The 20,025-nt window shown below is 46.4% G+C and overlaps 1 protein-coding gene across 3 annotated transcripts in view; it reads right to left on the bottom strand.

Annotated features, from left to right (window-relative positions):
- Positions 1-11,431, bottom strand: part of zftraf1 (zinc finger TRAF-type containing 1) — a 122,080-nt gene extending 110,649 nt beyond the window's left edge. Inside the window, exon 1 of one of the 3 annotated variants that reach the window (XM_055665358.1) lies at positions 10,851-11,431. In XM_055665358.1, the coding sequence (XP_055521333.1) occupies positions 10,851-11,207 (357 nt within the window). In that variant the 5' untranslated portion in view covers positions 11,208-11,431. The remainder of the gene's footprint in view (positions 1-10,850) is intronic. The other 2 variants (XM_055665365.1, XM_055665352.1) reach the window with 2 other exon arrangements.
- Positions 11,432-20,025: the final 8,594 nt, after the last annotated feature.

The raw sequence follows: 20,025 nt of genomic DNA, 5'->3' as shown, positions 1-20,025 counted from the left end.
GGAGGTTGATGAGTGATGGTCTCGGCATCATGTTCAGCACAGACACTGTGGGCCAAAGGGCCTGTTCTTGTGCTGTACTGTTTTTTGTTTTGTGAAATGCAAATGTAGCTCCAACTATTAGTACACACTAATCTGATGGACCCTACTTCAAAGGTTAATTTCAGAGCTCTACAATGACCTTTCATTACATGCAAAAAAACACCTAATTCAATTGCAATTTAAAAGGATTAGTTCCCATATGATTTAAAAAAAAAAATAGTAATACATTTTACTCCTTAAATTTACTACAACGTAAAGAACATTAAAAAGACACAAACTGGAGTAATTTAGCGGGTCGGGCAACATCTCTGGAGAACATGGATAGGCAACATTTTGTGGTCGGGACCCCTCCAGACTGAAGGGATGTTTCGGATCTGGACCCCTCTGGTAAACTAGCATCTGCAGTTCCTCACGTCTACACTCAAGAACATGAACAAGGCTCAATAGTGACCATCTCAAAATTCTAACATTACTATACTATTCACCAAATACAGGTGCATCAGCATGTAGTCTGATTGGCTATTTTCCCTTGGCCAATAATCCCTCAAGATAATTAACCAAAGTCTGACATTATTTCTACACACTCTCCCTCATAATGCGAGCTAATCAGGATAAAACTGGTATTGGTTTATTACTGTCAAGTGTACCGACATACAATGAAAATTTTGTTTGCATGCCATTAACTGTAAAATGCTCCAGTCAGACTTCAAATTTACACGGCTGCTATACAACTTCAAAGTGCAAAGAAAGAGTATAAATGTGTGGCCTTTAAGAAATTGCCCCAAAGATGACAATCAAATAATTTGAATTACCTTACAAGTTCCAGGCACATAAATTCTAATAAAAAGGTACATCAGTAATAGCAGAAGGTGCCACTTCAAAGTGACAGAGTAGATGGAGCATGGTGGAATGATGCTGCATTGGGACATTGGGAGGGACTGGATATTTTATAGCATGTACTGATGATCTAACCAACTTCCTTTGTTTGTATTAGGTAGACAAAAATGATGGAGAAACTCAGCGGGTGAAGCAGCATCTATGGAGCGAAGGAAATAGGTGATGTTTCGGGTCGTGACCCTTCTTCAGATTGTATTTAATTGTTTGTATTTATCATTTTGCTAGTTACCCAATCCCACCAGGACCTAAAGATTTTCTGTGGCCTACGATAGAAGCACTGACCAAAGCTTTGTCTATTATCTGCTATTCAATCCCTGCAAGTATTTTGGGGGTGGAAATATCTGGCCTTAACTACAATATCATCTACATCCAAAAAGGCCATTAAATGCAGAGACTCTTTCAGTCCCAAGCCCATGACTCATTATCCCAGTCTAGTCCAGGTCTAGAGGCCCCTGAAGTGTCTGTACTTGATAGGTTGTGTAATAATTGAGCTAGGCTCAAAACTGAGGTTACTGCGGTTCTCCCTGATGCAAGGCAGAAAGAGACAGGAGCAAAAACTGAAGGAAACACCACAAACTCACAAGGATAATATAGGAAAGAATTCCAACAATCTTACCAGAACAAAAGATAGAAACTCCCGTAAAAGGCTGGGTTTTGTTCTCCAACCTGACAACAATCTTAAAATTAAGGATTGATCAGCTGGACAGAGAGAACAAGAGGCCACAGGTGGAGACAAGCGAGTGTAGATGCTAGAATTTGAAGCAACAAACAACGTGCCAGAGGAACTTGGCGAGTGAAGTAGCATCGGTCGGGGAGCAGGGAAAACAGTTGCCAATGTTTCAGATTGAAATTGAATCAGGACCTATGCAGGCTTTCAACCCAAAATGGCAACAATTCCTCCCCACATTTTCAACCTCTCACTTCTGAGGTCTGAGGTTCCCACCTGCTTCAAATAAGTATCAATTATACCGGTGCCCAAGAAGAGCAAGGTGACGTGCCTCAATGACTAACGACCAGTGGCACTAACGTCTGTGGTGATGAAGTGCTTTGAGAGGTTGATCATGGCGCAAATCAACTCCTACCTCGACAAAAACCTGGACCCTCTGCAGTTCGCTTGCTGCCACAACAGATCAACGGTGGATGCAATCTCACTGGCCCTCCACTCCGCTCTGGAGCACTTGGACAACAAAAACTCATGTCAGGCTGTTATTCATTGATTGCAGCTCGGCATTTAATACAATCATCCCCTCCAAGCTGATTACCAAACTCGCAGAACTGGGTCTCTGCGCATCCCTCTGCAATTGGATCCTCAACTTCTTCATCCACAGACCACCACAGTCAGTTCGTATTGGTGGAAATGTGTCAACGTCCATAACAATCAGCACGGGAGCACATCAAGGCTGCGTGCTCAGTCCCCTGCTGTACTCACTCTATACTCATGACTGCGTAGCAGGTCATAGCGCGAACTTCATCATCAAGTTCGCTGACGACACCACACTTATCACTGATGGGGACGAGTCAGAGTACAGAAGTGAGACCGACCGACTGACCAAATGGTGCCAGCACAATAACCTGGACCTCAACACCAGCACAACCAAGGAACTGATTGTGGACTTTGGAAGGAGGAGGATGGGGACCCACAGTCCCGTTTATATCAACGTGTCGATGGTTCAAATTCCTGGGCGTGCATATCTCTGAAGATCTTTCCTGGTCCGAGAACACTGATGCAATCATAAAGAAAGCACATCAGCGCCTCTACTTCCTGAGAAGATTAAGGAGAGTTGGTATGTCAAGGAGGACTCTCTCTAATTTCTACAGGTGCAAAGTAGAGAGCATGCTGACTGGTTGCATCGTGGCTTGGTTCGGCAACTTGAATGCCCTGGAGCGGAAAAGACTACAAAACGTAGTAAACACTGCCCAGTCTATCATCGGCTCTGACCTCCCGTCCATCGAGGGGTCTATCATAGTTGCTGCCTCAAAAAGGCTGGCAGCATCATCAAGGACCCACACCATCCGGGCCATACACTCATCTCCCCACAACCTTCAGGTAGAAGGTACAGGAGCCTGAAGACTGCAACGACCAGGTTCAGGAATAGCTGCTTCCCCACAGCCATCAGGCTAATAAACTCGGCTCAGACAAAATTCTGAACATTAATGGCCCATTATCTGTTTATTTGCACTTTATCAGTTTATTTATTCATGTGTGTCTATATTTATATAATGGTATATGGACACACTGATCTATTCTGTATTCGTGCCTACTATGTCCTGGTGTGCTAAAGCAAAGCAAGAATTTCATTGTTCTATCAGGGACACGTGACAATAAACTCTCTTGAACTCTTGCTCGACTTGCTGAGTTCCCCCAGTAGATTGTTGGACAATCAAAAAATGTAGGAATTCTCACCACTTGAAATAATCCTACATTACAGGAATGGTTGAAACAGATACTATTGATGTACTTAAGAACAGGCTGGCACATACATGAGAAGCCGAAGTGAGGAGTAAAGTGCAGCTTGTGTGGAGGAGACACAAAAAGCATAAACACCAGCATGGACCAGAGTTAGAAGACCCATCTCCTGCTATAAATCTGCTGAAAATATAGATCGACTTCAAATAAAACCAACATATGCAATCCAAAGAACAAGATGCAAGAATTGAATAGGAGTTAACCATAGAGCCCCTCAAGTCTGTTCTGCAATTTAATAACATCACTTCAGATCTGAAGATAGATACAAAATGCTGGAGTAACTCAGCGGGACAGGCAACATCTCTGGATAGAAGGAATGGGTAATGTTTCGGGTTGAAACCTGAAGGGTCTTGACCCAAAACACTACCCATTTCTTCTCTCCAGAGATGCTATCTGTCCCACTGAGTTACTCCAGCATTTTGTGTCTATCTTCGGTATAAACCTGCATCTGCAGTTCCTTCCTACACACTTCAGATCTGATCTTGGCCGTAGTTCCATTTTCCTTCCCTCATAACCCTCAACTCCACTGTAGACCTAAAATCACAGCCTTGAAAATCTTCATGATTTAGTCTCCACAGTTCTCTGTGGTAAAAATTCCATAGAATCACAAGCCCCAGAAAAAGAATCTCCTGACAACCCCTAACTCTGAGGCTACAAAGCCCAATTTTGGATTGGTCCACAAGGGAAACTTACCTGTCAAGCCCCTTCAAAACCACACACATTCAATAGATTCACATCATTTTTCCAAAATCCAATGAGCACAGACCAAACCTGTCCAAATGTTTCCCAAAAGACAACGCTTCATCTCACAGATCAATCTCATGAACTGCCTCTGTCCTTGAATGACAACCATACACAAAATGCCATGTCTTACAAATGACCCTTACACCTGAAGCTGCACTTCAACTTTCATACTCCAATAGCTCTTCAATTCCCATCAACATTTCATCTTCTATCCCAAATATTTGTTCTACGGGATCACCAGTGGCACAGCAGTAGAGTTGCTGCCTTACACCGCCAGAGAACCGGGTTCGATCGTGACTAAGTGTGCTTGCCTGTATGGAGATCTTTGGTTTCCTCGCACACTCCAGAGACGTACTGGTTCATAGTTAATTGGCTTGGTATAATTGTATGTTGTCCATATTGTGTGTAGTATAGTACTAATCTGCGGGGACCGCTGGTTGGTGCAGACTTAGTGGGCCGAAGGGCCTTTCTCCGCACTATCTCTAAACTAAACACCTTTGTTTTTTGGACAAGTTGACCCGCTGGTCCCCGTGCGCAACAACATTTAAAAATCTCAAACAAGAGACTGCAGATGTTGGAATAGACAATGGGTGCAGGAGTAGGCCATTCGGCCCTTCGAGCCAGCACCGCCATTCAATGTGATCATGGCTGATCATCCCCAATCAGTGCCCCATTCCTGCCTTCTCCCCATACCCCCTGACTCCATTATCTTTAAGAGCCCTATCTAGCTCTCTCTTGAAAGTATCCAGAGAACCGACCTCCACCGCCCTAGAGACAGAGAATTCCACAGACTCGCAACTCTATGTGAAAAAGTATTTCCTCTTCTCCCTTCTAAATGGCTTAACCCTTATTCTTAAACTGTGGCCCCTGGTTCTGGACCCCCAACATTGGGAGCATGTTTCCTGCCTCTAGCATGTCCAAACCCTTAATAATCTTATATGTTTCAATATGTTCCCCTCTCATGCTTCTAAACTCCAGAGTATACAAGCCCAGCCGCTCCATTCTCTCAGCATATGATGGTCCTGCCATCCTAGGAATTAATCTTGTAAACCTACGCTGCAATACCTTGATAGCAAGAATGTCCTTCCTCAAATTATGGGACCAAAACTGCACACAATATTCCAGGTGTGATCTCACTAGGGCCCTATACAACTGTAGAATGGCCTCTTTGCTCCAAAACACACTCCTCTTGTTATGAAGGCCAACATGCCATTTGCTTTCTTCACTGCCGTTGTACCTGCATGCTTACTTTCATTGACTGATGAACAAGGACCCCCAGATCCCATTGTACTTCCCCTTTTCCCAACTTGACACCATTTAGATAATAATCTGCCTTCTTGTTTTGCTACCAAAGTGGATAACCTCACATTTATCCACATTAAACTGCATCTGCCATGCATCTGCCCACTCACCCTGCATTCTAGCATCCTCCTCACAGTTTACACTGCCACCCAGCCTTGTGTCATCTGCAAATTTGCTAATGTTACTTTGAATCCCTTCTTCTAAATCATTGATGTATATCATAAATAGCTGCGCTCAGCACCGAGTCAAACGGTACCCCATTAGTCACTGTCTGCCATTCTGAAAGGGACCTGTTAATCCCTACTCTTTGTTTCCTGTCTGCCAACCAATTTTTAATCCATGTCAGCGCTCTACCCCCCCAAAACCGTGCCCTAATTTTGCCCACTAATCTCCTATGTGGTACCTTATCAAATGCTTTCTGAAAGTACAAGTATACTACATCCACTGGCTCTACCTTGTCCATTTTCCTAGTTACATCCACAAAAAATTTCAGAAGATTAGTAAAGCACGATTTCCCCTTCATAAATCCATGCTGACTTAGACCGATCCTGTTACTGCTGTCCAAATGTGCCACTATTTCATCTTTTATGATTGACTCCATCATCTTCCCCTCCACCGATGTTCAGGCTAACTGGTCCATAATTCCCTGTTTTCTCTCACCCGCCTTTCTTAAAAAGTGGGATAATATTAGCTACCCTCCAATCCACAGGAACTGATCCTGAATCTATAGAACATTGGAAAATTATCATCAATGCGTCCACGATTTCAAGAACCACTTCCTTAAGTACCCTGGAATGCAGACCATCAGGCCCTGGGGATTTATCAGCCTTCAGTCACATCAGTCTACCCAACACCATTTCCTGCCTAATGTGGATTCCCTTCAGTTCTCCCGTCACCCAAGATCCTCTGGCCACTAGTAGATTGTTTGTGTCCTCCTCAGTGAAGACGGATCCAAAGTACCTGTTCAACTCATCTGCCATTTCCTTGTTCCCCATAATAAATTTGCTGTTTTCAGTCTTCATGGGTCCAACTTTGGTCTTAGCTAATTTTTTCCTCTTCACATACCTAAAGAAGCTTACTGTCCTCCTTTATATTCTTGGCTAGCACACCTTCATACCTCATCTTTTCTCTCCGTATTGCCTTTTCAGTTATCTTCTGTTGCTCTTTAAACATTACCCAATCCTCTTGCTTCCCGCTCATCTTTGCTATGTTGTACTTCTCTTTTATTTTTATACTGTCCCTGACATCCCTCGTCAGCCATGGTCACCCCTTACTCCTTCTTTGGACTGAACTGATCCTGCACCTTTTCTAGCATTCCCAGAAATTAATAGCCCATTATCTGTTTATTTGCACATTATCTGTTTTATTTGCTCACGTGTGTATATATTTATATAATGGTATATTAACACGCTGATCTGTTCTGAATTCATGCCTTCTATATTCTGTTGTGTGTGAAGCAAGAATTTCATTGTCCTATCTGGGACACATGACAATAAACTCTCTTGAATCTTGAAATACCTGGCATTGTTGTTACACTGTCATCCCTGCTAGGGTATCTTTCCAATCAACTTTGGCCAGCTCCCCCCTCATGGCTCCATTCATCTTTATTCAACTGTAACACTGACAGCTCCGATTTACCCATCTCCCTCTGCAATTGGAGATTATACCTGACCATTTTATGACCAAATCTGCAGCTAAAACACAAAATGCTGCAGGATTATCAGCAGGTCAGCAGCATCTGTGGAGGGAATGGACAGGCAATATGTTGGGTTGAGATCTTTCATCTGATTACATTCTGTAATCTCTCTCTGCTTAAACATTCTGCTTCTGTTCTTTCTATCCCAGTGGAACACCACACATCATATCACATTATAGTACACAAGGCAAATTTCCTGCCCACTCACTTAACCTATGTCTTTACATAGCCTCCTCACAGCTCGTTGCCTCACCTATCTTTCTATTATTCATACAGTGGTGGGAGATTGCAACCTTCACGTGGTCCACCCTATTTCGATTAATGCAATCAACCCGACGTGCACAAACAAATAGATCAAATGGAACAAGTTGACCTACAACTATAGGCTGTGCACGCCATACGCAAGAAGATGATTATTCATACAAGATAGTTGATCTCTTTATCAACGTTATTTATTCAAAATTATAAATAGTTGAGGCTGTGGCACACACACTTCTGAATGTTTCACCATTTCCTACCTGGACATTCTATTAAAGTTCACAAGAGCTATTTTTATATTACAATGAAGGAAGGAGCCTGCTCTGCCAGCTAGAACTGTGACACCTCCGACAGCAGAGAACCTCTCCCAAGAGATTGCATACCTTTCCGCTGTTGACGGTGGAAAACGGCCGTTTGCTGAAAACAAAGACTGGCTCTCAAGTCGGTCTGGAACAAGCTGGTTCTAGCGCACACCACTTCTGGGCTGTCTTACCTATCCTCTCTCACTGCAGTGCAAGGCCACATACGGCAGTGGTCATAGGGCTTGATATTTACATCCACTTGGTACTCTGAAGAAGGACATGCTTTACAAGCACAAGTGACATTCATGGGGAATCTTTAGAGGTTTTACTGCATGGAATATGGCTGAAGATAACAATAGTACAGAAAGGTTAAAGGGAACATGATTTATTCTGACAATCAGTGCTCATTTGTTATATCAAATAACACAAAGGACATGCATTAAACATTGTTCAGGATTACTTCTCTTATAATCCACCCTCTACATTTTTGAGGGAGATAGCAAGCAAATCAAGCTCACAACCATTTCAGACCAGCATTACCAGTACAATATGCTGCTCTCCACTTGAAATGGAGGGTCACACTAGTATTGGATGCTGCAAGATTTTAAATCATGAGACATTTAGAATGTTTGAACACGTACAAATTGTGAATGATAATGGAGCAACTGGTCTACGGCGTTGGCTGTGGGAAAGTGAAATTCCACTTGGCAGGCATGCTCACTCTGCCTAACCATCGGTTCTGCACTCAGTGGCCCAGAGGCTCCAGGTCCAGCAATGCTTCGGTACGACAGGCAGGATGACCATTGAGACAGGAATTCAAATTGCATGAAATGCAGTTTTCTGTATTGCTGACTCTTATCAAAAACTATTGTAACTGCACTTGCCAATTCCAGCAATTGCACTAAATGCTTGGCTGATCAAACATGACTTATCACCCTTGAAAGTTTGGGGCAGTGCAGTTACTATAGTGTGGCGTTTTCTTGTGTTATTTTAAGGTATTTCACACCTGCACACAAAACGTCATCTCTTGCCAATATCAAGAATGAAAGAACACCACTGACCTAGCTTCACAGTAAAGCAAATTAAACAAACATGGAATGTACAAGATTTTTATAATGAGTACCGAGTTTCAAATTCTTCTACAATAAGAGTTGAAAGATAAGCACAATGGGTAGGTAGTACTGACAGTGTCATAGAAGATCCCTCACCGCATAGCATCTTACAATTATCGCAGCCAAGTGCCAAGAAATGCCTTGTCCTTATCTCTAGTTCTAACATTATATTTACTATACTCAGCATATAATATAAATTCATAAACAGGCTCATGCAAACTTTAGGAAGCAATCAATCTACCAGGTTTTGCAGGATCCTATCTAGATTGTTTCACCTCAATCTCTGAAATGCCTTGTATAATTACAGAACGGTATCCATATTTACAGTAGGCGACTGAGATTGGTTTCTAATACAGTAATGGCTCCTTTCCTTTTTCCCTCCAGATCTGGGTGACTGGACATCCCTGGCACTAATTCTACAATTAATTTATTAACCTTTTAAATACCAGGATTGTCGGCTCCCTTATATTGATAGTTACTGCAAATCAGAAGGACAAAATTTATTTCACAAAAAAGTAGCCAATTCAAATTGGTAAACTGATTTTTTAATTATCCATGCAGTTTCATTTTTTAAACTGAAGAACCCTGAGAACCATGATTGTAACCTTGTTGAGATGGAACTTTGTTGCAACAGCATCATGGCAGATACTGATAAGGGTTAATAATACGGCATCGAATTAACTGCTTGGAATGTCTGATGAGGTCCTGCTAGTCTGCTCTGGAAATGCTGCAGATAGGAACCAAGCTGTTCACCACCGGTTTCGCTTGGTTCATCCTCAGCAAAGAAACAAGAGCTCCTGCGATTTATATTTCCTCCCATTTTAATTTAGTGGTTGGGTGGTGGGAAGGCTTGAGAGTAGAACAAAAATTGGTGGCACTTGAAATTAATTTCCAACACATAAAATTCAAATGCTTTGTGCTTGTGACACCATTTTCAGAGGATCACCAGAAGCCACCCCACAAATTAGCCTAACATAGAGCTGCTGTTCAGAGACAAGCAGAGAAACTGAATCCGTGCTTAATGTAGGATTATGCAGACGTCACATTACAATGACTGCACTCTAACCCCAACATGTTTTATTAATATAGACTGATCTCCTAGCACAGGTAGAAAAAGCAAGAGATATATTGAATATTTGAGGACCGCTGGTAAGAGACAGAACACAAAATTAAAGATGACAGGTGAGGTTTTAAACCTGGAGGTATCAGTGTTTGACTGAAACATCTTTCAGTCATTTCACTTCCAAAGAGATGATTAAATCACTTGCATCCATTACTCTAAAGGATTAAGCCCACAAATTTGACCATTACTACGCTTGGATCTGGTCAAAGTGTCATGAGCACCAGTAATCTGCACGTAAAGCATGATGCCACACCTTGCGTGCCAAGAAACAGACTGCAAGAAAAATTAAACCGTCAACCCCACTGCATTGCGTGTCGAGAATACAAGAGACATGATTAGGCTTTTTCTGATATTTCCTGCACCCCAGTGCATTTACACAATACATATTCTGTCTCTTTGGTTAAAAAAACAGTTGCAAGGACTGAAGATCACTGTCAATATGCCACATTTGAGAGAAATGTTAATTAACATCCCTGCCTTCCCCACCCTGTGTCTGCAGATAATACTATTCACCAGAATTCAAATACTGTACCAACACTGCATCTACATAATTGTACATCTTCAAACACACTCATTTTTACGTAGTCGACTTGTTGTGTGACTACATTTTAGTATGTGATTACTGCAATCACATTTATAAAACATAATATCACAATTGAGACAGTTTCTCACATACTGATCTTTTACAGTGCTCTGTGAAGTGTTGCATTCCCATGATGACAAAATTTTATGTCTAATATGTATCAAATAACACATGAGGAAGGTTGGGTACCTGCTGAGCGCAGACAGCCGACACTGCTTGTCCTTGTACATGGGTGTAGCGGGATTAGTGGTGCATGGAGAGGAGGTGTGTGAGTGTGGCTGGGGCGCCGGCTTGGGGGGGGGGGGGGGGGGGAGACGGGGAGTGTACCTGGTAGACGGAAGCCTTGGGCAGGTCCAGACACACGGTGCAACACAACACCGAGTACAGCCTCTCCTCCAGCTTGTTCTCGCCCGCTGCCTTGGCGCCGCCTGCCGCCGAGCCGGAGCCCGAGCCCGAACCCGCCGCCGAGCCGGACGCCGACCCCGACTCGGGCTCCAGCCGGGCCCGTTTCTTCGAGCTCGGCCCTTCCTCCAGCTCCGGCCGGTTGGTCTCTTGCGACGAGTTGGAAGCCCCGACGTGATGCAGGGAGTCGGGGGGCCCTGAGGCCGCTGCCGCCATCATCATGGCCCCGCCAGCCGCCGAGGACGCCGCGGGTGCCGGTTCCCTCTCCTCCACCGCCGACATTCTCCCACCCGCTTTCCCTCCCGAATGTTGTTTTATTTTTAACCGGGTTGGCGCCGCTTTGGTTTGACAATGTATTTTCTGAGGTAAGTTGTCCGCCGTCTGTTGTCCCCACCACTGGCGAGCAGTCGAGCGGAGGAAGCTCAGCCTTGGGCCGCCATCTTTGTTTTTCCTCTTCTCCTCGCCACCTCCTTCTGTGACGCAACCGCGCCGGATCCGCCAATCGCGCCCCGCCTTGCTCCGCTCCGCCAATCGCAGCCCGCCGTCTTGCCCCGAGGGGAGGGGACAGGCCGGGAAGAACCCACACCCGCCGCTGCTGCCCCCTCATTGGCTGCGTCTCTCCCACGGCTGAGATTGGCGAGGTGGGCGGGGCTTGGCGCGGATGACGTCACTGATACCCTACCTTGCTCCCAAAATGATTTCATTCATTAATAAATAATTGCTGCTTTTACCAATATTACTCTTACTGCTCCTTGAAAAAAAAAATTATTGATGCATTATACTACCCTTCACACTGGAACAATCAAAGATAGCAATAAAAAATGCAATTACAATTACTTTAGACAATAGGTGTAGGAGTAGGCCATTAGAAACATAGAAACATAGACAATAGGTGCAGGAGTAGGCCATTCGGCCCTTCGAGCCTGCACCGCCATTCAATATGATCATGGCTGATCATCCAAATCAGTATCCTGTACCTGCCTTCTCTCCATACCCCCTGATCCCTTTAGCCACAAGGGCCACATCTAACTCCCTCTTAAATATAGCCAATGAACTGGCCTCAACTACCTTCTGCGGCAGAGAATTCCAGAGATTCACACTCTCTGTGTGAAAAAAGCTTTCCTCATCTCGGTCCTAAAAGATTTCCCCTTCATCCTTAAACTGTGACCCCTTGTTCTGGACTTCCCCAACATCGGGAACAATCTTCCTGCATCTAGCCTGTCCAACCCCTTAAGAATTTTGTAAGTTTCTATAACATCCCCCCTCAATCTTCTAAATTCTAGCGAGTACAAACCGAGTCTATCCAGTCTTTCTTCATATGAAAGTCCTGACATTCCTGGAATCAGTCTGGTGAACCTTCTCTGTACTCCCTCTATGGCAAGAATGTCTTTCCTCAGATTAGGAGACCAAAACTGTACGCAATACTCCAGGTGTGGTCTCACCAAGACCCTGTACAACTGCAGTAGAACCTCCCTGCTCCTATACTCAAATCCTTTTGCTATGAATGCTAACGTACCATTCGCCTTCTTCACTGCCTGCTGCACCTGCATGCCTACTTTTAATGACTGGTGTACCATGACACCCAGGTCTCATTGCAGCTTCCCCTTTCCTAATCGGCCACCATTCAGATAATAATCTACTTTCCTGTTTTTGCCACCAAAGTGGATAACCTCACATTTATCCACATTATACTGCATCTGCCATGCATTTGCCCACTCACCCAGCCTATCCAAGTCACCTTGCAGCCTCCTAGCATCCTTCTCACAGCTAACACCGCCCCCCAGCTTCGTGTCATCCGCAAACTTGGAGATGTTGCATTCAATTCCCTCGTCCAAATCATTAATGTATATCGTAAATAGCTGGGGTCCCAGAACTGAGCCTTGCGGTACCCCATTCAGCCCTTCGAGCCAGCAGTGCCATTCAATATGACCATGGCTGATCATCCACTTTATAGATTACAGTGCATTATCACTTTCTTAAAATTTAAGAGTCAAGTCTTATTGTCATACGTATCAAAATGAAACATATGAAATTCTTACTTGCTGCAACACAACAGGTTTGTAAACTCAGTACCCCAGGGCTGCCAACTCTCACGCTTTGAGCGTGAGACTCACGCCCTCAAGCAAACTCTCACGCCCTCGCGCTCATCAGGCATTTCTCACGCTCAGTGGTGAGAAATTATGTGATCAACGAAAATTTCAAAACTCAGATAAACTGCATGGTCCGCGGGTGTTGGAGAGCCGGGGCTGCGCGGGGGATGGAAGCAGAACCAGGGACGGGAACAGATGTGGGGAGCCGGGATTGGTGAGTTTGCGGCGCTGTCGAGTGTTTGCGGCGCTGCGAGTCGCTCGCTGCAGCTCTGGCAATGGAGCACTCCGGACAATGCGAGTGTCCCGGGCCGCGGAGGCATCGGAAGCATCGCTGCCGCTAGAGTCTCTGTGCCGAAGGGACAGACTCTCAAAGGGAGGTGGAGAGAGAGAGAGAGAGGAAGGAGACAGGGAGACAGTGGGGAGAGAAAGAGGGGGGGTGAGGGGGGGAGAGGGAGACAGAGGGGGCATGAATGGAGAGAGAGAGAGAGAGGGAGGGGGGGAGAGAGGAGGAAGAGAGAGAGGGAAGAGAGAGAGGGGTGAGAGGGAAGAAAAGAGGGAAGAGAGAGAGGGTGTGGAGAGAGGAGGAGAGGGTAGGAGAGAATGGGAGAGAGGGGAAAAGATAGAGAGCTGGGGGGGCAAAGAGAAACTGGAGATAGAGACAGAGGAGAAAGAGAGAGGGGAGAGAGAGCCAGGGGGAGAGTGAGGTGGGAGGGAGAAATGGGGGAGAGAGAGGGGAGAGTATGTAGAGAGGGAGGGAGAGAGAGGGAGAGCGAGAGAAGAGAGGGGGGGGGGGGGGGGGAGAGAGGGAGGGAGAGAAGAGGGAGAGAGAGAAGAAGGAGAGGGGGAGAGAGAAGGGGGGGAGAGTTAGGGGGAAAGAGGGGAGAGAGAGTTAGGGGAAAGAGAGAGTTAGGGGAAAGAGAAGGGAGAGGGGAATTAGGTGAGAGAGGGGAGAGAGAGAGAGGAGAGGAGAGGGAGAGGGGACGACGAGAGAGGGGGTGAGTGAGGTGGGAGGGAGAGAGGGGGGAGAGAGGGGGGGGAGGGGGGGGGGAAGAAAGGAGAGAGGGGGGGGAAGAGAGAGTTGGGGAAAGAGAGGGGAGAGAGAGTTGGGGGAAATAGGAGAGGGGGGAGAGAGAGGAGAGAGGGGACGAGAGAGAGGGGAGAGTGAGGTGGGAGGGAGAGAGAGGGGAGAGGGGGGGAGAGAGAGAGAGGGAGAGAGAGGGGGAGAGAGAGAGGGAGAGAGGGGAAGAGAGAGAGAGAGAGAGGGGGAGAAGGAGGAGAGGGGGGGAGTGAGAGAGGGGGAGAGAGAGAAGAGAGAGGGAAGGGGAGAGTGAGAGGGGAGAGAGAGGGGAGAGAAAGAGAGGTGGGAGAGAGAGAGGAGAGAGAGAGGGGGCGAGAGAGAGGGGGGGAGATGAAGAGGGGGATTGAGAGGCAGGGCTGCCAACTCCCATGCATTGAGCGTGAGAATCACGCATTTGACCAAATTCTCACGCTAATCACAAATTTCTCTCGCTCTGTTGTGAGAAATTCTGTAATCAACGAAAATTTCAAAACTCATATCAACTGCATGGGCCGCAGATGTTGGAAGCTGAAGTAGCGGCGGGGACAGATGCGGACGGGGAGCAGGGCTGGCGAGTGTTTGCCGGGCTGGCGAAACGCTCACTGCAGCTCCGGCCATGGAGCAGCCTCAGTGCAAGAGTCCCGGGCCGTCTGAGGCGTCGAAGCGTTGCGCCGCTGCCGTGAGAGTCTCTGTGCCGAATTTGCCCAGGTGGCCGGCATGGATCAGGCTGCGGCTTGGTGCATCCTGGAGGGCAACCAGTGGCTGCTGGAAGAAAGTACCAAGCACTGGGTAGATACGGTGGAAGATAGTGGACTTCAAATAGCTTGCCTGCTAGATTTTCACTTACTGTAATTGCAGGAAAAATGTTCCCGATGTTGGGGACATTCAGAACCATGGGTCACAGTTTAAGAATAAAGGGGGGTCAGTTAGGACTGAGATGAGAACAAACTTTCTTCACACAGAGAGTTGTGAATCTGTGGAATTCTCTGCCAGAGAAGGCAGTGCAGGCCAATTCACTGGATGTTTTCAAGAGAGAGTTACATTTAGTTCTTGGGGCTAACGACATCAAGGGATATGGGGAAAAAACAGGAAAGAGGTACTGATTTTAGATGAATAGCCATGATCAAAGTGAATGGCAGTGCTGGCTCGAAGGGTCGATGGCCTATTCCTGCACCTATTTTCTATGTTTCTATGCTTGAGTATATGGCAATAAAACTCGATCACTTGATTTTGAAGCATTCATGCATGGTGGAGTCATAGAGTGATACAGTGTGAAAACAAGCCCTTCGGTGCAACTTGCCCACACCCGCCAACATGTCCCAGCTACGCCACCTGCCTTTGGTCCATACCTCCAAACCTGTCCTATCCATGTATCAGTCTAACTTTTTCTTAAATGTTGGGATGGTCCCTGCCTCAACTACCTCCTCTGGCAGTTTGTTCCATACACCCATCACCCTTTGTGTGGATAAAGTTACCCCTTAAAAAGTTACCTCTTAAAAATACTTCATACAAAAAACATTGAAATCATACTTCTACAGTGCACTAAAACATGATTTTAATACATCAAATTTCAAATACATCAAATTTCAAAAGGTTCCTACCCTGGGAAGGGGGACACCCTTCTTCCACACCCCTTCCCCACTCGGTTGTTCCACTCCCTCACTGGGTACCCCCAAGGCCAGTGATGTGATCGCACAGCCTCCCCCCTTTCAAAAATGCTCCAATTCAATTTAAAGCATATATATTGCATTCAAGTGTAAGTTAAAAGACTCTCTACAGTATGCACCATATTGCACAATTTCAAGCTGAAAAATGCAAATGTTCCGTACCAATGGGAGAGGGACACCCCCCCTCCTCACCCTCCCCCTCCTCCCCGCCCCCCCCCCCCCCCCCCCCCCCGGTCACTATGCTCCCTCGGGCTTAATTTTTCAGAATTTCTCACTCCCAACTCCCACCCAATGTTGGCAGCCCTGGTACCCAATAGTTAATATGCTGATTATTTTGTGCTGGCACCATTTGGTTGATCTCACTTCTATACTCTGACTCATCACCATCTGTTATACAACATGGTGTCATCGGTTTAAATTGACGACGGAGTTCCAGGGCTGCCAACTATGGGTGAGAGTGAGAAATTGCGAGGTGCCCCCTGTCCCACGGTAGGAAGCTTTTGCATTTTTCAGTTTGAAATTGTGGAATCTGATGCACCGGAAGTGGCGGCGCTGCCTTGCAGCTGCGGCTCGCCTCCAGTCCGTTTGTCTTTTCTGTTTTTTGTTTTCTCTTGTCCCGTTTTTACAGTTTATTTAGGTTTATTTAGTTGTGTATGTGTGTGTGGGGGGGGTGGGTGTAACATGTTTTTGACTCTTCCTTGGGGGGGGATGCGACCTTTCCTGCCGTATCCCCCGTCGCCGTCTGCGCTGAGGCCTATCGTGGAGCTGGCGGCCTCCAACTGCGACCGACCTCGAGGCTGTGGAGGCAGAGCCAGGACTTACCAACGCGAGGCTGGCCGACTTCAGTGTGGTTGTGGTGCGACACAACTTCCGACCCGACTTTGGAGGCTCGGCCGCGGGCCAGTGGACGACATCATCGGGAGCTCGAGTTCTGTTTTCCGGAGCTCCCGCGCAACTACAGCTGCGTCGGGGGGGGGGGGGGGGGGGGGGGGGGGGGGGGGGGGGGGGGGGGGGGGGGGGGGGGGGGGGTGGGGGGGGGGGGGGGGGGGGGTGGGGGGGGGGGGGGGGGGGGAGGGGGGGGGGGGGGGGGGGGGGGGTTGGGGGGGGGGGGGGGGGGGGGGGGGGGGGGGGGGGGGGGGGGGGGGGTGGGGGGGGGGGGGGGGGGGGGGGGGGGTGGGGGGGGGGGGGGGGGTGGGGGGGGGGGTGGGTGGGTGGGGGGGGGGGGGGGTGGGGGGGGGGGGGGGGGGGGGGGGGGGGTGGGGGGGGGGGGGGGGGGGTGGGGGGGGGGGGGGGGGGGGGGGCGCTGGATTGAAACGGCGGCAGTTTCGGCAGCTACGACCGCAACGGGCCGCGGTGTTTGAAATGGCCCGTTTGCGGAGCACGGATTCAGCCGCGGGACTTACTTACCATCACCCGGCGGGGTCACAAGCTTGGATTGCCTCAGCACAGAGGGAGAGCAAGGAGCGAAGAGACAATGACTTTGGGACTTTAAACTGTGTTGAGTGTTTGTTATTTATTCTATGTTATGACTGCAGGCTAAACCATTTTGTTGCACTGAAAAGTGCAATGACAATAAATTGAATCCAATCAAAATTCTTTTAACTTACACTTGATGCAACATTTATGCTTCAAATTGTATTAGGTGTGAATAAGGTTAGGCTGAATTACATTCCTAATTACATTCCACAATAGAGCCAGGCTCTGATCAACAGGTGCAGCACATTAATGACCTTTGTATATTCATGTATGGAAATCAGATTATAATTCAGATTCAGATTCAGATTCAATTTTAATTTGTCATTGTCAGTGTACAGTACAGAGACAACGAAATGCATTTAGCATCTCCCTTGAAGAGCGACATAGCAAACGATTTGAATAAAAAAAAATAATAAGTGTCCGGGGGGGGGGGTGGTGATTGGCAGTCACCGAGGTACGTTGTTGAGTAGAGTGACAGCCGCCGGAAAGAAGCTGTTCCTCGACCTGCTGGTTCGGCAACGGAGAGACCTGTAGCGCCTCCCGGATGGTAGGAGGGTAAACAGTCCATGGTTGAGGGTGAGAGCAGTCCTTGGCGATGCTGAGCGCCGTCCGCAGACAGCGCTTGCTTTGGACAGACTCAATGGAGGGGAGCGTGGAACCGGTGATGCGTTGGGCAATTTTCACCACCCCCTGCAATGCCTTCCGGTCGGAGACAGAGCAGTTGCCATACCATACTGTGATGCAGTTGGTAAGGATGCTCTCGATGGTGCAGCGGTAGAAGTTCACCAGGATCTGAGGAGACAAATGGACCTTCTTCAGTCTCCTCAGGAAGAAGAGATGCTGATGAGCCTTCTTGATCAGAGTAGAGGTATTGTGGGTCCAAGAGAGGTCATCGGAGATGTTGACTCCCAGGAACCTGAAGCTAGAAACACGTTCCACCTCCGTCCCGTTAATGTGGATGGGGGTGTGCGTGCCGCCTCTGGACTTCCTGAAGTCTACAATGAGCTCCTTGGTCTTCTTGGAGTTAAAGGCCAGGTTGTTGTCAGCGCACCATGCTGCTAAGTGCTGGACCTCCTCCCTGTAGGCCAGCTCATCGTTGTTGCTGATGAGGCCAATCACCGTTGTATCATCTGCATACTTGATGATGGTGTTAGTACCATGTACAGGTGTGCAGTCATAGGTGAAGAGGGAGTAGAGGAGGGGGCTCAGCACACAGCCCTGAGGAACGCCGGTGTTCAGGGTGAGGGTTGAAGAGGTGTGCTTGTCTAACCTCACAGACTGGGTTCTGTTGGTTAGAAAGTCCAGTATCCAGTTGCAGAGGGAGGGGTCGATGCCCAGGTTACCGAGTTTGGTGATCAGACTGTTATGCATATATAGAGAAACAAAAACATAGAAAGAAGGCAAGAGGAGATGGACTTCCATCACTGTTCTGCACAAATAAATCAATTAACCTTAACCTTTGACTATAGAAACAAGATGAAAATAATGCCACATATTCAACCGTATACCGACCCCCTAGGTTTTGGGTAATAAAGGCAGCGGGGCTAACCTCATAACATCTACGCCGGAAGCGATATCGATGTCGTATCCCACAGACGAGTGGGCCACTCACTACGGTGTCGGAAACTCGGACACCGTACATTTATTTTATATACTTTTTTTTTTTATCACAATATGTCACATTCATGTGTTTTTTTTTCAAGGACAATCGCAGAGGGGAACTACCAAGGAAGTCTATAATATAAATGCTCCCAAAATAACCAGAGTCCTGAGGTATGGATGCACCATAATAAATAAGGTCATTAAAATTGGTAAAAATGTATGACGACAATCAAAGGAAAATGGGAGGAATCACACTATGTAGTTGGAATATAAGGGGTATTAATGAACCTATTAAAAGGGGCAAGATACTAGCTCAGTTGAAATCATACAACACGGACATTTCGTTTCTACAGGAAACGCATCTTAAACATCAAGATCAGACGAGACTGAGGGCGAACTGGATAGGCCAAACATTTCACTCTTCATTCACTTCCAAATCCAGAGGTACTGCAATTATTATTCGTAAAGGAATTCCATTTAAATCAAAGAATACTATTTCAGATAAGGAAGGGAGATACCTTATAGTAGCAGGAGAGATCAATAATACGCCAATTACGCTGGTAAATATATATGCGCCCAACTTTGATAACCCTCAATTTTTTAATAAAATTCTGAATATAATTGCAGAATTTAATTATCAAAATGTTATAATTGGAGGAGACTTTAACTGCGTTTTAGACCCTTATTTAGATAAATCAATGCAAAAACAAAAAGGTAATATGAAATCTAAAACCAGTGAACTCTTACATACATATATGGAAAACACAAATATAGCAGATGTATGGAGGATTGCAAATCCGATGGGAAGGGACTACTCGTTTTATTCAACGGTGCATAAAACATACTCACGGATAGACTATTTTCTTGTGGATACAAAATTAATTCCGCATACTATGAACCCTAAATACCACATTAATGCGATTTCAGACCACTCTCCGTTAACTTTTGTTTTAAAATTAGAAGGAATGTCTATGAATAAATTGTTCTGGAGGTTTAATTCGCAACTTTTAAAAGACCCACAAGGGAGTATATATCTAAAAAAACAGATGGACCTATTTTTTGAGATAAATGATACACCAGATATATCCCCCACGCTATTATGGGAATCCTTCAAAGCATTTATTAGAGGAGTCATTATTTCATTTCAAGCTTATCAAAATAAAAAGAATAAGAATGAACAAAGACACTTAGAAGAACAAATAAAACAA

The sequence above is a fragment of the Leucoraja erinacea genome, chromosome 2 (assembly GCF_028641065.1).
Source record: "Leucoraja erinacea ecotype New England chromosome 2, Leri_hhj_1, whole genome shotgun sequence".
Classification (NCBI taxonomy): domain Eukaryota; kingdom Metazoa; phylum Chordata; class Chondrichthyes; order Rajiformes; family Rajidae; genus Leucoraja; species Leucoraja erinaceus.
This window is presented reverse-complemented; position numbering and strand designations above follow the sequence as displayed.